Source organism: Atractosteus spatula, chromosome 14, assembly GCF_055471065.1.
Source record: "Atractosteus spatula isolate fAtrSpa1 chromosome 14, fAtrSpa1.hap1, whole genome shotgun sequence".
Taxonomy (NCBI): domain Eukaryota; kingdom Metazoa; phylum Chordata; class Actinopteri; order Semionotiformes; family Lepisosteidae; genus Atractosteus; species Atractosteus spatula.
The window spans coordinates 35,825,576-35,845,030 of record NC_142719.1 but is presented as its reverse complement, the minus strand read 5'-3'; the positions used below and the strand labels follow the sequence as shown (position 1 = coordinate 35,845,030).

Here is a 19,455-nt window from a genome sequence, read left to right as displayed (position 1 = left end):
AACATATGTTGGTTCCTGATTGAATGTTTAAATGTTTTATGGCATTACTTTGATTAAATGATTATTCATGTCTGAATAATTAAGAGACTTTGTTATATAAGTGCCAAATCAGCTTGTTAGTGAGAAAGTTCACTGGGCACAATTGATGGGCTGTTGAATATTAAGCCTGCTAAAATCAAGAAAGGAAAACACAGAAAGGATTCAAAGTGCCCTCAGTCTCCTGATGTGAACTTTCTAGCAACAGAGCCAAGTCCTCTTTAACGAAGAAGCAGGATTTTGTTTAGACCACGCTGATGAATGTCAGTTACTGTAGCACAGATTTGCAAAATTGTAAACTAACTGCAGCTATTGCTCTAACTGTACAGTACAACCGACTAATCAGTGGGGAAGTCCAAGGGAGATGGTCTTAGTGCAATTTAGTTGCTATTGAACTCATCTGTAGTGATTGATGGAAACATGTCCACAGCACTACATAGAACACATTGTTTGATTTCACGTGCTGCTCTTCCAGCAGAATTATCCTGATGTTACAATACTCCAGTAGGACAACACACATCCTCATGCTGCTCTTGTTACTATTGCTCATAAAATGAGAACGTGACAACGCTTGGGATGCCCCACCCACCAGGCTTCAACCCCAGCTGAACATTTGTGACATGAGCAGGGATGACATGGCCACTAGAGCTCAGAGAACAGTGGACAGGCTCAGAATCCCACCTTAAGGCATGTGGCGCAGATGTACAGCTTACAATTCTTCCAGTGGTGGCTACAAACACAAATATTCCGTGCCTTTCACAGTAGACCTCCTGTGGTTCAGCCCTATTGAAGACGACTGTTGAACAGAATTTCTATGTAATTACCTATGTCATTTCTGTTCAGTAAAATGTCAGAACACCTGCTACATAAAAGATGACTGTTGTTTTCCTGAAAATTATATTGTAAATTTGTGGCAGTTAAAGGTGAAAAGCTATTTGGTGAGGAGGAATGACGTGGCTAGCTCTTGACAAAGCATAAAATTATAACAGGAAACAGCTAAAGTATTAATTAAGTGTGAAGCTAATTTCTGATTGAACATTTTTTTGTTTTGAGTTTGTTGGAGTTTTATAAACCATTTACAGATTGGTGCAGTTTTCCAAGATGGAGGTAAGATGTAAGATGGAGGTTTTTTTTAAAACTGTTTTTAAACTATGTTCTGAAAAGGCTGCTTCTTCTTTTATTGGACTTTGCAGAATCCACTATTTCTGGTTTTGTACAGTGTACTCTGACTGCAGTGTATTACCAAAGCCATGTCTTGTTCAACATTACTGAAGATAGTAGTTCAGTCAATACGTACACCTTAAAGCTACAGAGAGAAACCTAATCTCCTGAATTAGCCTTTAGACATCTGTTTAAAAAATGACTTAACTTTTTCCCCTTTAGCTATAGTTGTACTGACACATGATCTCTTCTTGTCCAGATTCAAGTGATTTTTGTAAGATAGAAGAAATTATTACTTTACAGCACTCAGAGAAAGGCATTTCAGTTTGATGAAAAGGTAAGCATCTACCCTCATCCTAGATTTGTTGAGAGATCTCAAAACGTAGTGGCCTCAAGGAGGCTTGATAAACCTGTGAATTAGGGACAAAGAAAATAAGCATGAGAAAAGTTAAATCAAACAGCTAATTTAAAGAAGGATTTTGCCCACTTTGGAAAAATTATTTTTTACTTTATTTGGAACATGTGAAATCAGTTGTACTGAGCCAAACCTGAACTGGCAAATACGTGTTATCATGTTATTTTTTTAATTTTGCTGTGATAAAATGTGTTGATTTATGCTATCAGAGAATTTGTAATTAATCAACCACCAAAAATGGTACTCAGCTGCAGTAGTGATGCTTGATATTCTCACAGAACCATTTGATTAGGGTTTTTAGGATATAGGCAGTTTGTCTTAAAAATAATAAACACACAAATAATGAAAAATGTAGAAGTATTCCTGCCTTTGTTCTGACGTTTAATGAATAAAGACAGAGGGAAATTTACTTTTCTTCATTCACTTGACTTGGATTTTCACCACCATCCTGATGCAGGAAGCTATGTTTTTGGCACAAAGCCTTTTGGGATTCTGCATTTTCCTGTAACAGGAAACTTTTGTAAGGATGCTGGGGGAGGGGGGGTAATGAGGGGGTAAATCAACAAACTCACCTCGGTCCCCTCAAAAAATAAGACAAGAGATAAAAGAGTCCAGTCACACACCACCAGTTCCATCTACGCACTATTTGTCCTGGATTTAAAGGACTTTAAAATGTGTATCATTACTGATTGCAATGCTTCCACATTCTCCAGATTCATCTATGTGATGTGTTTGAATAATATAACTCATATTAATCTTAGCAGGGTACAATGCTTATCCTAGACTACAAGACACTAGGTCATATTGACATCAGACAGGCTGTGTTCTCACCTGAGCTAATGGGATGATCCCTTAGGAATTCTGGAACTAATGCTGTACTAAATCAATCAGAGGGATCACAGATTCTCAGGGACTGTGGCAGAGCTCATTATTGTAGGCAAGAAATATCAATCATCTGGTAAACACAGATGTGCAAGTAAATGTGAAGGCTACAGTTACTGTTTAATGAAAGGGAAATGTACAAATTTATAAATGTTTGGGCAGACGGTGAGCTTGAGACAAGGGTTATTTTTCTTGAGCTTGAGGTGAAAAAGCTTCATTTTCATGAGTTTCACAGATGTGTAACTGAACTAATGCAGAGAAGCAAAGTAGCACAGAAGAAGGTATTGCTCAGACCAGAAGCCATTTTTAATTATCCTACTCGTGTATATTTCCATATGTATTCTTTAATAGACGTCATCTATTGAAAAGATGATTTTTTATCTATGAAACGACGGATAACTGGTCCATAAAACTGATAACTGGTCTCCCACTGGGATTACAACAAAACGTATTTGTCTAAATTGCTGGTTTTAAATTGTGGGTTTTCAAATACAGATTTCTGTATTTGAAAATTTACCTCGGTTCTTCAAATTCTTTAAAAAAGTTTGTAACACAACCTTAAGATTCTGGGTAAACACAGATTTCAGTTCCAACACAAAAGACAAATATACAGTAGACACCTACCTGTTCAATTGAATGGAGCCTCTCTGACAGAAAACACAACATCCTTAGACTCCCATTCGTAAATCATTAAGAGCAGGCAGGTTGCCAGAAGATCTGCCTTGGCTCTGGCTTTTCAAAAGGAAAGGGAGGTAGAGGCGTGACTGTGACCCTGACTTGGGGAAGTGGTGCTTTCTTTTAACCTCTGCCAGCCTTGATTTTATATGAAACACAGTCATTTAGTCCCTCTCTACGGCTGCAGTTGCCACCACGTCCCTCCAGATGTTTTATTTCTTAAAGTCTCCTTGACTCTGTGCTTTGTTTGAGGCTTCGTTGTGGTGTTTCATGAAAAATAATTAAAATGTGACGTATGGTACAAAGCTGGCAGGCTGGCTTATGGCTGTCATCCTTTGATCCAGGTTTGGACTCTGGATTTCTTGAATCTGTATGTCCCCACAGAAGACCACAATATACACTTTGTGCAGTCATGGTTGTAATGGGATCCTTAAGTGTTTCTCACACTTGTAGCAAACCAATCTTAATGCAATGTAAGAAAGTTAGCAGCAGGTTTCACATAAGAATAGTATTGTTTTAAATTGTGTATGTTTATTTGAGCAGTTTGTATATAGCTTCATTGCTTCTGTCCTTTGAAAAAAGGGGATGCAGAATTCCAAACACTGTAACTTGTCAGATGCAAGTGATATAATGAATAAAAAATGGATACTCTCAAAGTTGCTGTAATAAACTGATAGAACAAAAAAATCTGTGAATTTAATGGACACTGATATGGAAAAAGCTATGTCTATTTATTGTAATATGGTTTGGATAAGGCACTCTATAATTTAGAAGGATGAGTCAGTTTCCACAAAATTACCCCTTTAACTGTCTTTAGAAAAAAAACTGCTTTTCAAAAGGCCTAGTGTTACTGAGCATAAATTTCAGGAATCATCCAGGATTTTGTTACACTGAAGAGCATCTGCATGTGATGAGAGTTTTTTTTTGTTTTTCTATCTCTGTTTGTTTTTTCTCAGAACCGTATCTCATTGCATTAGCGAAGTATTGACAAACTTGCTCAGAAATGTCAACAGCAACCAAGGGCAAGATGCTATCAGTCTAATGGACTGAACAGGTGACTGTAGGCTGTTGTTGCTGTAGTGACGACAGAGCAGGCTCACTCAGGGAAGCAGGAATTATCTCCACCTTCAAAGGGCATAGGGACTTTGTCTCGTCAGCACTTCCTCGACTCGTTGCCATACAAAAGAGGCAGAAAGATTTGCGGAGAGGGGCTGGTGCCAAGTGTGTTACACAGCTGGAGGAAATGGGTTTTTATTCTCACATCAGTCCCTCACAGGGCTGGTACAGCTGTACACTTCCTCTGCTCCTTAGCTCACCATTTCAAATTGGATGAAGAGATATAGGAGCTGCCTCCTTTCCTCTTACATTCGATGCCTTTCTTACAGCCAATCCCTAAAAATGAAATGCACTCTTGCACAATTCACTTACTGTCTGTAGGTTTGGCTTTAGTTTGTGTAACAGTAACCTTGGTCTACATTCTGTTGTTTATAACCATGTGTTTGCCAAGGCACAGAATTTTGGTTAACTGTACTGCATGGAAAAATTGACAATGAGCAATTCAGTTAAACTTTTTTCAACCATACATTAAAATAAGACTTTCTGCCCATCTGTCATTAGAAAACTGCTTATTACAACACCATTAACAGAAAATTGAATTACCAGAAAGACTTTTTTAAGTAACTGAAAATCATGGGGATTAATGATATATAAAAAAGACAGTGTCACATGATTCGAAGATGGCTCTAATTGTGATCCTAGTTAGAGGAACGGTCTCTTTCTGTTTGTAGATAACTAATAAAAGGAACAACGAGAGGGCCAGGTTAAGGATACTTAATGACATTAAGCGTGTACAGTTAAACAAAAACTCAGAAAACAATGTCTAACAGGAAGCTGGGCACATAACCCAACATCTTCATATGTTTATGTATATCTTTATATAGTGCATCTATCTAAAAAACAAGCTAAACAAAAATAGCCAGATCCTGTTGTCACTCCTGTCTGCTGTTTTGTGGTGTGAGTGAGCGGGAGACTTCCTGTTTTTCTTCTCTTGCGTGTCATATCCTATTGTTTTACAGCACAATGGTGTTTAGTTACATTCATGCAGTTGACATAAAGAGAGACAACAACGAACAAAATCATTATTTTGCACAACCTGAACAGACCGGGGTCTTTAAGGTGCTGGCCCACTCATGTCAGGTCTGAGGATCAGAAATGGTGCTGATTGATATGAGAAAAACCACACTGAAGCTCTTAAAGCCTGAAGACAGCATGAGCCGCCACAAAATGCTGATTAACATCTCAGTGGGGGCTATGTTTGCCTCTACTTATCTTTGTGTCTCTGTCTGCAGTGTCTGCTAAAATGTATGGTTTAATCTTGACTTCAGTACTGTAACTATTAAAAAACTAAAATAAAAACAAAGCTAAAAAGGCCATTGTGAACAGATGCTTTTCCAAGTTCTGTTGATTAAGTCTGTCACAAGATTTTATTAAATTTGAAGAACAACACTTTTAGCAGATGTTTACCAAATATCCAAATGCAACCTATCTATCTGGTAGAGTAAGGAAATTAGATGGATTTCTCGCAATATCCTAGGACAAGTATTGTTTGTACCAGGACAGAATGATGAAAAATACTTCAGGCATGGTTTTTTCAAGTTCATTGATAAGAAAAAGAAATCTGACACACCCAGTCTGTCATTTCTGCCTTGGATATGTTAGTGGTTGTCTGCTTTAGAAGACTGCTGATTTAGTTTTAATAATGGGACACTCTGAAGTTCTGCTTTCAATAAAACCTGATACAGCAACAATATACAGTTAATACTGTACACAGTATTCAGAAAATGGGTTTTCTTTTAGGGAGGTTTTGAAAAAAAAAGTCTTGTGATGCCTAAGAGGAGTAATTGTAGGTATATAAAATCTCTATGCTTCACAACCTCAAAAGCTGCCGTGATTTTTTTAGTATGTTTCTTATTTATCTCCTTAAGGTTATCAGTAAGCTCATTTCTTTATAAAGAGTGGAATAACATGAAAGGGTCTCATCTGAAGTTCATTGCCAGAAATCCTTAGATCTCTTCTTCAAAAACACCAGTTTTCTTTCCCCTACAGGTTTTATGGAACTTTAATCTTTCTTTCAAAAGATTATTGAAAAACATAATTTTGCGTGAACCTTTCTTTTTGTACGTTGGTAATAGTTCATTGAATTATCAAAAGATCTATTAGCAGTAAGCTGCTTGGATCACGGAAATGTTAACTTTTTATCGTTTTCTTTTCTCTGCAAGACTCAGGCAGCAAGATGGGGGGTCTATGAGAGCCAAGTCAAAGATATAACAAAACCTCTTAAAAATGACAATTTACATGGTATTAGTAAATTCGTATACAGTGTGCTGCAAATGAAAATGTGAATTTGAGATTTAACAGAATGTGACAGATTTATAGTTAAACTTTTAACGTCTCTGACTTTCTCTTTGATATAATTGGCTTCAGGCACCACAGAGTGGGGAATCCTTTGAAAGAGCTTTACAAAAGCAGTGAGTAAAGTTCTGGCAGCTGAATACCCTTATCTTTATTCTGAGTTGGCTTATCACGGGGGGTCTAGGGAAAAGCACTCTTATCTCAAAAATCTCTTGGAGGCCATCAAACTATCCATTACTCTCTCCTTGGGAATGAGCTTTATTGGCCTGTGCACTGGTGGGTTTGTTTGTGTTAATGGTTTCACTGGGAAAGCATCCTTGCGCACAAGAAGAAAAATAAATAACAGAGGAAGTGCCAAAGTTAAGACTTACCCCCCCCTCCCCCATCAAATGTTATGGACTTAACCTTTTGGATCAAATTTCCACGTTCACCTTGAGAGAAACTCATGCTATTTTTCACCTCTCCTTGATTTTTTGTAAAAAAAACAAACAAAATTACAATAATATTTTTAAAACCTTCTCCATTCAGCTTGTCTCTGTACCATATATGTGTGTATCACTATGTCAGCTTCATTCCACTACTTTCACCCAACCCCTATTTTAACTGACCTCTTTTAAAACAGCTGTCATGGAAAAATGGAAGAAAATTGTCCTTAATTGCTCAGTTAGACCTATTCTGAGTTACTTGCAAAAAGCGTTATCATATGGGTAACTTATTTGTATTGCCAATGTACAAAAGAGCTCTATTGATCTGAATAATTTCAACTTCAAACATTTCCCATACTTTTAGGATTTATAAAAAATACCACTTTAACATCTTTGATCTAAGCAATTACACTGAGATGTATTTCTTTTCAACTTAATTTTTTAAACAGAAACCAAACTACATTTCAACAGTCTAGACAGATTCACTTCTGAATTTAAGAAACCTTTGAAAATGACAAGTTTTCATTTGCCTACATGTTTATCTTTGCTAAATGTTATCTCGATATTTTAATGGGTGACTAGACCTTACGTCACTCTGTTATAACACTTCGTCTGGCCTGCTTTCAGCTTGGGGAGACACATGGAGTAGTGAAGTCTATTCCAATTTACGTACTGAAACTTAAGCCTGAAAAGAAGCTTTGATGAGTTATTTTAAAAGTTAAACAAAGGGGTAGCAGCAGCCTGTGAGAAAAGAAGGATAGTGTTTCTTTAAAAGCACATGGATGTTGTTTTAACTCCTGCCCAGTTTCCTGAGGGGCTGTTCTCCTTGGAAAGGTGGAGTCTGTCTGCATTGCATTCAGTTTCTGCCTTTCAATCCGATTGGGCTGTGCTCTATGTGTGTCACAAGCAAACTTGCCCACTTTGATCCAACTTTGTTTCCAAATTTCAGAAGACGGGGAGCATGAATCAGAGATGGGCAGCTGTGTGAGTGCATAAAATAACTCTAGTTCTCCACTTCTACTGCTATAATGACTCTCCTTCAATGTGCAATTGGGGCTTTTAGAATAGACATATTTAGAGGTTTTATACTTTTATATCCAGAGTTTTAAAATATTACATTTTTAGCTTTACATTTTATTGATTAAACTTTCATTTTAAGCTTGCTTTTTTCTTTTGGTCATCAAATTTATTTAAAAATAGTGTTATTTGTTAAATGAATTGAAATGTTTTCTTTTTAAATAAGCCATATATATATATATTGGTGACATTTATTGTTGTTATATATAAATATTAATTTATTTGTGTACCTTCCAAATATACTGTTGACTTTGTTTATTGTAGTGCTGTTTTCAGATTTTATATTCAAGCTGTTTGGCTATTTATTTATTTTATAAATGAGACATTCTACAAAATCCAACGTGATACAAGATCCAACCATGATTTTATGTGCTGCTCAGCTGCCCATTCTGGCTCTTTGCTTGGTGATCACTGTTTCCTCTTCAGACACTATTGCTCTGACAATTCAATATAAGGTTTTGGAAGAAGAGCCAAGTGGGACCAGGATTGGAACATTAGCTGATGACTTGAAAGTGAGGGGAGAAACTGGAGTGCTGGACAACTTTCAAATTGTGAAGCAGGCTCTACCCTTACCATTTGTTGTTGGATTACAAGATGGAATGGTTTTGACTAAGGGTCAGCTAGACCGGGAGACCCTTTGCAGGGATACTGGTCTCTGTCTGATTGCTTTTAATGTGCTCTTCAATACTGGAGGTGCCATAGGCTTCCTCCAGGTGAATGTGGAGGTCCTGGACATCAATGACCACAGCCCCACCTTCCCAAGCGCTGAGCAGGAAATTGAGATATCGGAAACTGCAATGCTGCGCATGAGGATACCACTGGACAGGGCACTGGATCCAGATGCAGGACCAAATGGTCTCCAGACCTATTCTCTCTCCCCCAACCAGCACTTCGCACTGGATGTTATAACTCACTCAGACGGCACCAAGCATGCAGAGTTGGTGGTCATCAAGGAACTGGACAGGGAGGTTCAGTCATCCTTTGAGTTAACCCTGGTGGCCTGGGATAAAGGCAATCCCCCCAGATCAGGCAGCACGCTGGTGAAGATCAACGTCTTGGACTCTAATGACAACAGCCCAGTCTTTGAAGAAAGCTTGCTCGCCATTGACCTCAGTGAAGATACAGTCCGGGGCACTACAGTAATTAACCTTAAGGCCACTGACCCTGACCAAGGGGCCAATGGAGAAATTGAATATTCTTTTAGCAAACATGCCCCTTTAGAGGTGCAAAACCTCTTCAGTATTGATCCAAAGACTGGGACAGTGAACCTCACTGGGGAATTGGACTATGAGAAAAAGCACACTTATGAAATTGATATTCAGGCGAGGGATCTGGGACCCAATGCCATCCCTTCACATTGTAAGCTCCATATTAAAGTACTGGATGTTAATGATAATGCACCCAACATACATTTTACCTGGGCACCACAGGATTCTGCTTTTGCTACAGTGTCTGAAGGTGCTGCTAAAGAAACCTTCCTAGCACTGGTGATGGTGTCTGATGCAGATTCAGGGAGTAATGGAGAGGTCCATTGCCACATCCAGCATGGGCTCGGTCACTTCCGACTGAAGAAGATCCATCGTGACAATTACATGATAGTGACCAACAGTGTCTTGGACAGGGAAAGTAGGGTGGAGTATAACCTGACCTTGGTAGCCAAAGACCATGGAACACCTCCTTTGTCTGTCACGAAACACTTAACTGTCCATGTCTTAGATGAAAATGACAATCCCCCCGTTTTCTCAAAAGTACTTTATGAGGCCTCTTTCGAGGAGAACAATGAACCCGATTACCTCATCCTTTTAGTGGATGCTCATGATGTTGACCTTGACCTCAATGGGAAGATTTCTTACTCCATCAAGGAATCTAAGGATTCAGACAAATTTATCATACATCCCACTACTGGTTACATTCATGCCCGGCAGTCTTTTGATTTTGAGCTATTCAAGAGCTTTACACTTATTGTGGAGGCTGCAGATCAAGGACAGCCCTCTCTGACCAGCAGTGCTACTGTCCTGATAAATATACAGGATGTCAATGACAACTTTCCCATTATTGAAGAGCCTGTGTCAAAGAGGGGCAGGGCATCAATCACCATCCCTGTGAACACTGAGAAGGGGGAGATATTTATTGAACTGGGAGACATGCAGGGAGACAGATCAAGTACCTACCTCTTTGAATACCCTTCAAGCAACCATTCTACAGCAGGTCTGAAGCCATTTGGTTACCTAGCCACCAAAATCAGAGCACATGATATGGATTCAGGCCTAAACGGAATGCTTCATTATAAAATAATTAAAGGAAACACCGATGGCCTCTTTTTACTGGACCAGTTAACTGGGGAGATGTATGTAAATTCCAGCAATGCTACAGAATTGATTGGAAAGGTGTTTGAGATAGATATAGCTGTCTCAGACTTGGGCTCTCCCCCACTTGTCACTGAAGCTAATTTGGAAATCACATTTATTAATCTGCTGGATCACCAAAAGAATTCTTCCCCTGGCCAAAGAGGGCAGCTTAGCTCCACCATGATGCTGGCTATCTGCCTTGGGGCTACGTTCCTGTTGCTCCTGGTGGTGGTAGCACTGGTGACGACCTTTTGCAGAACGGAAAAACGAGACAACCGGGCTTACAACTGCAGACAGGCCGAGAGCACCTACACCAGACACCCCAGGCGCCCACAAAAGCAGATCCAGAAAGCTGACATCCAGTTAATTCCTGTGTTGAGAGGAAGAAAAGAAGAGGCCTTAGAAGACCCACAAAAGCCCTTCATTCCTAAGGAAGAAGAAATACCTGAAACCCAAGCATTCTTTCCTCCTTGTCAGTTCAACCTTTCTCCATCTCTTAGCAGAACTTTAAGGAACCAGACTTTCCCAGACAACAACGGAACATTACCTCTGCATCCTCCCAGGACCCTCCGTAAACCCAGTAACATAGAAATTGACGGGTCTCTTCCCAGGACTCCAGCAACTCCTTACAGAACCCTTCGTAGAACCAAGAACTCAGAGGTCCAAGCAGAGGCCCCTGCATCCCCCACACCTTCCTCTCGACTGGGAACCCTGAGGAGACAGGGCAGTCCCGAAATTCAGCAAAGCTCCGAAGGAACCTCAGATTCGGCTCCCTCCTCACCACCATTTAGGACACTGAGAAGGCAGAGGAATGTGGATTGTAAGATGAAGGAAGATAAGGAAGATCACCAGCAGATTCTGAGGAATCTTGTTCGGATGTCCATGGCCGCCTTTGCTGAGTATAGTCCCATTGAGCTCTCCTCAGCTTCGCCAGAGGTACAGGTTAGTGCCACAAGCCTTTACAATTTCCTATTTGTCCAGTTAGTTTCATACATACATGTACTGTAAGAAGAGAAAAATTGTTTGGATAATAATATGAGAGACAAGGAGTGATTTGCCATTTTTTTATTTTTAGCTTTCAGTTAACTGGTGCTGTTTAACCCTGTAGAAAAAGCTAACTATAGATTTTGAGAACTGTGTTTTTTTTAATCTGATTGTGATTCATGTGCTCAACAGATCTTTAAACTACTGCTTGCAGGCTCTTATAGATGAGCTTTTCTGAGCTCATGTAGCGTTACGCCTTTCATATCTGTTAGGCCTTTTTCAAAGTATTGTTTTAAAACTCTGCCTCAAGGGACAGATGACAGATAAAATTGAAAAAGGATTCAGATACTCATAAAGCACAGAGTAATCTAAGCCCTGCCGAACATCTGAGAAATTATACCAAGTCGTTTACTCAGTATTGCGTTACAGCTTTCCAAGAGACTTAGTTATCAACCCCAGCTATTATGAAAAAATGGCAAAGTAAGCTCAAATGGACCTACATGGAAAAACAATCTATGCTTTGCATGTACAGGCCCTCAACAATTTTTCCATATACTGTATTAACACTTTTGTTTCTTAAATGATAGTGAAAATAGTCTATAAATGGCTTATATAGATTCAACATCTCACCTTTGTTTTTCAGAAAAAACATGAGTGCATTCTTTTTTAAATGTGCTGTATACACTATTTACAGTAACTTATTATTTGATACGATCTTAAATCCTCATTTTTAAACTGTGGTTTTAGTACTCTCAGAGGAATGCTGGAGATGGCTGGAGAGGCTGAATGGGCATTTCAGTCCAAAATAGCTGTGTTTGTAGTGGTCATCCTGGAAGGAAGCATATGGAAGAATGGACTACATGTCGAAATGTTTTCCCCTTCACTGTGTGGTTTCCTGTCTTACAGCAAATCTCCCAGCTGCTCTCCTTGCTGCATCAAGGGCAGTTACAGCCAAGACCAAACTTCCGGGGAAATAAGTACTCTCACAGAGCTGGCAGGTGAGCACTGGAGTCAGGCTACACTGTTATTTCCCTTTGTTTCAAGACTAATGAAACTGAATTTTAATCAGGGATCCAGGTATCTTCGGTAGGATGGCTGTATGTATCCTTCCTCAAAGGGTTCAGCAGCTGAGTCTTATGCAATGAAAGAACTTATGTCTGCACAGAGTCTTTAATAATGACCACCACGGAGGTGATTGCTATATTTATGTGATTAATGTAAGTAATGTATTTTAGTACACTCTTGAAAGTATGTTCACCTTTCAAGACTGGCCTTTAAGCAAACAGGGATAATGGTGAGGTCAAAACGGGATCAAGGCCAAGCCTCTAAAGCACAGTCTCCCTAATTTGACTTCAGTTTTAATTATTTTATTATCACAATTTTAAAAGCTATTTCTCTCTGAACTGAAAACGTGTGGCGATGTTAGTGTAAAAGTGTACATTATTCTAATAATTGAAATGGTATACGTTTGATGTCGTCACGCTGTTCTCTGAGTACAAAAAAAAATAAAACACAGCTGATATATGATGGAAATGATAAATTCAAGCCAATTTCCTGTTTTTTTTTAGAAGGATAAGAATGTCACTTAAGGTAAATATCTTACCTATTTAACTCAAATGACATGCTAAATGTATAGGACTAGGAACACTATAATTCAGAACAGATCAATCTAAGAAAATGGCCCATTGCGATGTCTGTAATTCCAGCTCATATCCAACGTGTTTTTGTTGCTCTGATTAAAAGGTTTACTACTAGAATGGATCAAGTGCATAACTTTTAAACATGAGTCACCATCCACAAAGGACTCATTCCTGCACTTAAAAACAATCTTACTAAACTCTCCTGTCTGGAACTACTGTGTACTTATTTCCAAAAATACCAAAAATCGTCCCATTTCTCTGAAATGTTTAACTCAAGACACGATTTTTTTAACTCGGGAAAGTTCATTGCTCATAGTGCAACGGAGGTTCAGTCATGACCTGTACTGATCGCCTTGACTGTTTCACCATATCTTTTCCTCAGGGCAGATCTCGGGTTATTTCATTTTTACCTTATTATTTACCTGCCATCTGTCGCCATCCTATCCTTAGGTTCTGACGCATGTGTTAAACACTAGTGAGTTATTATTTTGGTCCTGTGACACATGCTTATACCCTTCGGGAACTGTGCAGACACCTTCTGAGTCATTCCTATAGAGACCTGTGCTAGACCTGAAATGGCTTGTAATAATTAGTGAATTGCCTCCTTCAACTTTGTGATTCAGGCCTCATTAAAGGGCTGCTGAACCTGGCCCATCCACCCCCCCCTTTCCCTCTTTCTTTTAGGATGCCAGTAAAAGCTCTTCATTTTCCTATGAAGCACCAACCAATGTGCCACAACTAATGTATCTTGAAAGGGTTGAAAGACCTTGAGGTGTAGGTGGAGAGTTAACAAGGCGAGACAGAAAAGTCTTCACCCCAGGGTGTATTCGGGGTTAAATCCCTCTCCTTCCTCTGCTGTGTTGAAGGTCTGGCGCGCAGGACACTGACTGGCTGAGCACTAAGGACAGTGGCCATGGCGAAAGTGAAGCTGGGGATGTGGACTGGGATATTGGGAGAGACTCTCCTATTGACCCCCTGCTGGGGGAGGGTTTAGACATGCTGCTCAGCAACACAGGTAAGGTGACACCCATTGGACAAATGCACAATCTACTTTTAACAAAAAATGCTGTGGAAAAAAAGCATTATAACTTTTTTTTCCAGTGCGTGTTCTGAGTAAGGGTGTGGAGGTTTCTTTGTTGCGCATCATTCACTGCCTTTAGTTCCCTTTTCCATCCTCCTTAAAGAAACCCGCTGCCAGAGCGTCGTGTTGAAATGTTCTCTTTCTGGTTCCAACAGGTGTCAGAAGTATTAAAAGACTGCGCTGAATATAAATAGCTCACGAGAGAAGAGGGCTGTGACCTCACAATTTTAGAATTGTTAGAAAAGACATTTTAGAATACACCAAACAGCTGTACACTTGTGCTCTGAAGAAAATGCCGCTGCTGTAGATGCATTCTGACATGTATGCTCATCCAGACATGGATTAAACAGTTCTAAAGGTGCAGAACTTAAGCAGTTAACCAAAATACCTAACTGTGAGGTCCTTTGTAGTGCATATTTTATTTTTATTCAACTTTGATAAAGTCCTGTAATTTTGAAGAGGTTAAAGAGTGTAATTTAATCTCAGAAGACTGAACCCTGCCCCCCCTTCTACTGCCCAAGCTGTGGTTCACTGTTCTTGACCTTCAGTAGATAGCTCAGCTGAATTACTGGCCTAATTTCACATTCCCCTCTCTGGATGACAGATACAATGCAGAGAAAACAGAGCTTTGCCATGTTGCTCATGATTTTCATTTTACTGCCTCTCAAGACACAGGGCCACGAAAGCCTTCCTCTAGAAATCTTCACATAAATAAACAGAGGGGGAAAAGTAAGCTGCAGTCACACATCCATATTCCTGCTGTACATACGTATCAATGCTGCTAAGATCCAATTTATTTAATGTACATCTGTTGTTACAGACATTGGTACATTGAAGTAACAACAGGTTAAAGAAATATCACTTCAAATGATCAATTGTATAATATGTAGAAAAATACATTATAAATGCTGAAATTCTTATATAATGTAATGACAGTAAATCCTTTACTGTTCTGATTCATTGATGTCTTTTCATTAAAGTGCTGCACATTTCTGCATTCCCCCTACACCGCTTACTTTATAATCTACAATATTATCGCCAGGAGAATAACACACAACAGCACTATTATTATGTTACTCATTAGCCGTGTGTTTTATATGTGGTACTGAAAACCTTGATTACCATTAAGCCTTTCCCCCTAAGTTCCAATGGCACTGTGTTTTATTAAATACAGCCTCCTTTAAGAGAATAACAAGCAACAGTGGCTCTTTCTTTGTATTTAACTTTAATGAGGGGGCTGAATGAAATGTAATAACCCACACAAAATGACTGTGGTTAAAGAGGGGAAAAAAACCAGGATATCCAGTAATAAGGAGATTGGAATTACTTTAAAGCTGTATTGCAGTTAAATTTCACTACAAAGGTTAAAAGAGGTTTGAATAAACAGTTTATTTTTGCCTTATTCTATAGATATTCTTATAGCATGTCTTTGTCTAAATGGCATGACATGTGAACTTTGTCTAAATAATGAAATTGCTTTAACCACTTCATTTACCTTACCTACACAGAAGTACCCCTCTTAATTTTATATCGTTGCTGTAGACCTGCAAGCATTTATTTATATGCAGTCTTTTAAAATCTGTGATCTTTGTGAATAAAATCGTTTTGGGGTTTATATTTAGAGATTTAGGTACCCGCGCTTGCACGTTTCAAGATATAAAAATCTCAGCACGGCCTACTCAGCACTCTCTGTATCTGTTTTTCTTTACCACATTCATGCAGCTGCACATGCAATATTTAGGCAACTAGGAAACAGAATGTAGCTTCCAGGACATTCTTATTAATAGCTGTAGCAGACGTGAGAGGGATGTTTGTCAGAAAAGTGAGGCTGATTTACAGAATAATATTCAAATTAAACACAAAAAACATTTAATACATAAGAGAAGGCCATTCGGTCTGTCATACTCATCTACTTATTATTCAAGATCCTACAACTGATACTGAAGTCCCAGCACTCACACGACTGCTTGGTGCTTTGTTCCATTCATGCCCTGTTTATTGTGTGGTAAATGCACCTTTTAAAGTTGTGTGAAAGATCCCCCTTTCTGATAGCGTGGCATGGGGGTCTCCACATGAACTGTAACCGTATCTTCCTTGGATAGCAGTAGCAATAACCTCTCTCGGTTGATTCGGGTTGGCCAGGTGTGCTCATTATGGCTCATGCTGGCTATGTTCACATATCACCCTGCAACTCACAACTGACAGCCCACTGAAGCTCAGCAGGTGTGAGCCTGGTCAGTACCTGGATGGGAGACCTCCTGGGAAAAACTAAGGTTGCTGCTGGAAGAGTTGTTAGTGGGGCCAGCAGGGGGCACTCACCCTGCGGTCTATGTGGGTCCTAATGCCCCAGTATAGTGACGGGGACACTATACTGTAAAAAGGCACCATCCTTCGGATGAAACGTAAAACGAGGTCCTGACTCTCTGTGGTCATTAAAAATATCCTGGCATTTCTCAAAAAGAGTTAGGGTGTTACCCCGACGTCCTGGCCAAATTTCTCATTGGCCCTTACCAATCGTGGGCTCCTGATAATCCCCATCTATGAATTGGCTTCATTAGTCTGTTCTCCTCCCCACTGAGAGCTGATGTGTGGTGAGTGTACTGGCGCACTATGGCTGCCCACGCATCATCCAGGTGGATGCTGGTGGTGGAGGAGAGTCCCCATTACCTGTAAAGCACTTTGAGTGGGGTGTCCAGAAAAGCACTATATAAGTGTAAGAAATTATTATTATTATTAACCATCTTCTTACTTTCCGGCGTCCCGACCGAGGCTGATACCAATATTACCCCGCTGTAAGCCTTCTCTGATCTGTTATGCCTAACGAAAATCTTTACCTCTGAATTATCTTTAAAATACTCACTGTCTTACTAAACCGTGAGGGTCCGTGAAAAGACAGCCTCTGACTGCCCCAGGAACTGCTTTTATAGTCTCCAGGTGCAGCCAGTTCAGTGATTTGCCTGTGAGAATCCGAAGAGTGTGATTCCCCTAAATGAGATGATCCCGTCCCTGGCGAATTCACCTGTGTTTCCAACCCCTGCTTTGCTACTAATTGATAGAGATAGGTGAAAATGGCCAATTTACATTTAACTACAAACCTGTTTCTTGTGAACAAATGTATGTTTTCCTAACAAAACCTAAAGGAAAATCACCTGTAATTCTGAATTCTGTAGGAGCGATGTGATTGTGTATTTTAACAGGACTTACTTTCGTTCATAGACGACGTGTTTGCAGATGCTCCAGACCCAGCCTGGATGGCTCGATTGTCTCTGCCGCTCTCTGCTGACTACAGGGAGAATGTTTTTGTCCCCAAGGGACACTCCTCACCGGAAACAACTCTTTCACCCCAGGCTCTTCAGGAGGCCACAACATGCTTCTCCACCTTTGGGAAGACGCCTGGTAAGTGCAGTGCGCTGCCTGGGCACCTGTTCTCTGAGGTCAGTACCCTCTTTGAGATGCTGCTCACTCAGAAGGCTGACTCCCAGCCCCAGACCTCTGCAGAGATGCTCTACAGACTCTCTGCTGCATATCGACGCTCACTGGGCCTGGACGGAACAGGAGGGGGTGCTCAACAGCCCCGAAGCCCGGCAGCTGAAAACAATTCTCATGCGACATATTCCTCCGCTATGGGGTTAGAGAACCACTATTAGATTGTAGTGGAAAAGGTCATGCACACGCCTGCTGAATAAACTCCATTGGCTTCTACTCTGGAAGCAGAGATTCTGCATTATCGTGACCTACAATGAAGTTTCAATGGGGCAGAGGTTCTGAAGAGTTAAGAACTTTGTTAAGATCTGTTGGATTGCCTTGATTGTATTCATTTTTTACTACCAGGAGCCTTCGTGACAGAATTTTCTGTTTTCCGGCAGGCGAGAATGAGTTTGAATTTTATGAAAGGATCAGAAAGTGAGACACTTGGACCTTACCATTACACCATGTCTCCTATAAAAAGATCTTGCTCTGATGAGTTAAGAACAATTGCATTACCTGAGACTGGATGTTGTGAGGCTGCTGCTTGAGTGCTTACAGGTATCAATACTCTAGTCAAAGGCAAAAAACTGAAACAGAAGAATTGTTTTGACTCAGAAAAAAATATTCTTTCCCACCAAAATGTCATTCCCACCAGCTGTGGAGATGTTGAGTTTACCAAACAGTTGAAGCAGATAACTGTTTCAGAGGTTGAATTCGAATGCAGAGAGCTGCTTTAGCACAGATAAATTTAAATCCATCTATACTTTTCTAATTTGTCTTGCTCTCCAGAAGACATTGAGCTATCTTATTATATTGGTACAGTATCTTAAAAAACATGACATCATTCTCTGGTTTCCTAGAATGTAAAAAAAGTAACATCAATTGTTATACTAGGCAACTAAAATACGGTTACTCGTTTGAGTGACTGCTTATTGTTTAGAAAAAAAATAGAAAAATGTGGTACAACACAGTGGAGCACCTCACATTTAATTGTGAGGAAAGTAACATTTGTTAAAACTCTGAAATGTGTTAAAATACTAAAATAAAACTTTGGTGCGCTGTTTTTAAAAAACAGATGACAACAATAACATACATATTCATAGCAATACCATCTGTAAGATGTACTTGAACAGATGCTGATTAAAACCTAAAGAGCAAAAATAAGATGGATTTTAGACACGTAGCGTACTTAATGGTGATAATCATTGCTCATACAGTATATTATTTATGCAAATCGCTTACACCATTTTAAGCATTATAATTCCCTTGGAAACCCTGAAAGGTTTTATAATTATGAGCTTCAGCATTTTCTTCAGTCCAGACATGGAGATGTGTGTCAGTTTCAAAATAATTTTTATCCAAAGTTTAAAATATACTCCTATGCCCCTTGTACACACAATTGAAATTCTAGTTCACATGAATTTTCAATTAGAACTGTGACTCCATATTTAGAAGAAAAACATAGCAAGACAGCAATTAAAAATAACTCTCAGTATTAAAAGATTTTTGGTTAAATGCGTTAACGACTTAAACATAAAATGATTTTAATCATATTTAAATGAATAAAAACTTAATCTCAGATTAAACAACTACTAAACTGCCCACATTGAGCTCTCTAAGTGTTACATTTATGTATAATAAAAGATGTATTATATTTTCTTTGAAAACCTTCAGTGTAATGTGGTTTTCCATGTTCTCAAACATGGACTTCATTTTGTACATATTGTTTAATAAAAAAGTTACAAAACTAACGATGTTCCATTACATCAATCATTACATTTCACCACATCATTAATCAGTGTAAGAATGCATAATTTCCAAATCAATAGGGGATGTATGTATAATGGAAGAG

At 39.3% G+C, this 19,455-nt stretch overlaps 1 protein-coding gene across 1 annotated transcript; it reads left to right on the top strand.

Moving 5' to 3' along the window:
• Positions 1-8,416: 8,416 nt before the first annotated feature.
• pcdh12 (protocadherin 12) lies at positions 8,417-19,354 on the top strand. Its single transcript, XM_088932728.1, has 4 exons — positions 8,417-11,372; positions 12,321-12,412; positions 13,921-14,069; positions 17,352-19,354. Exons 1-4 carry the CDS (start codon positions 8,442-8,444, stop codon positions 17,780-17,782), a joined length of 3,603 nt encoding a protein of 1,200 aa, XP_088788854.1. The 5' UTR covers positions 8,417-8,441; the 3' UTR covers positions 17,783-19,354.
• Positions 19,355-19,455: the final 101 nt, after the last annotated feature.

What these genes read in the sequence shown, in the direction of transcription:
- pcdh12 (XM_088932728.1), top strand. Translation starts at nt 8,442, where the DNA reads ATGATTTTATGTGCTGCTCAGCTGCCCATTCTGGCTCTTTGCTTGGTG. An exon ending in TACTCTCACAGAGCTGGCAG is followed by an intron (nt 12,413 to 13,920) that starts GTGAGCACTGGA and finishes GCTGTGTTGAAG; the next exon opens with GTCTGGCGCGCAGGACACTG. An exon ending in CATGCTGCTCAGCAACACAG is followed by an intron (nt 14,070 to 17,351) that starts GTAAGGTGACAC and finishes TTTCGTTCATAG; the next exon opens with ACGACGTGTTTGCAGATGCT.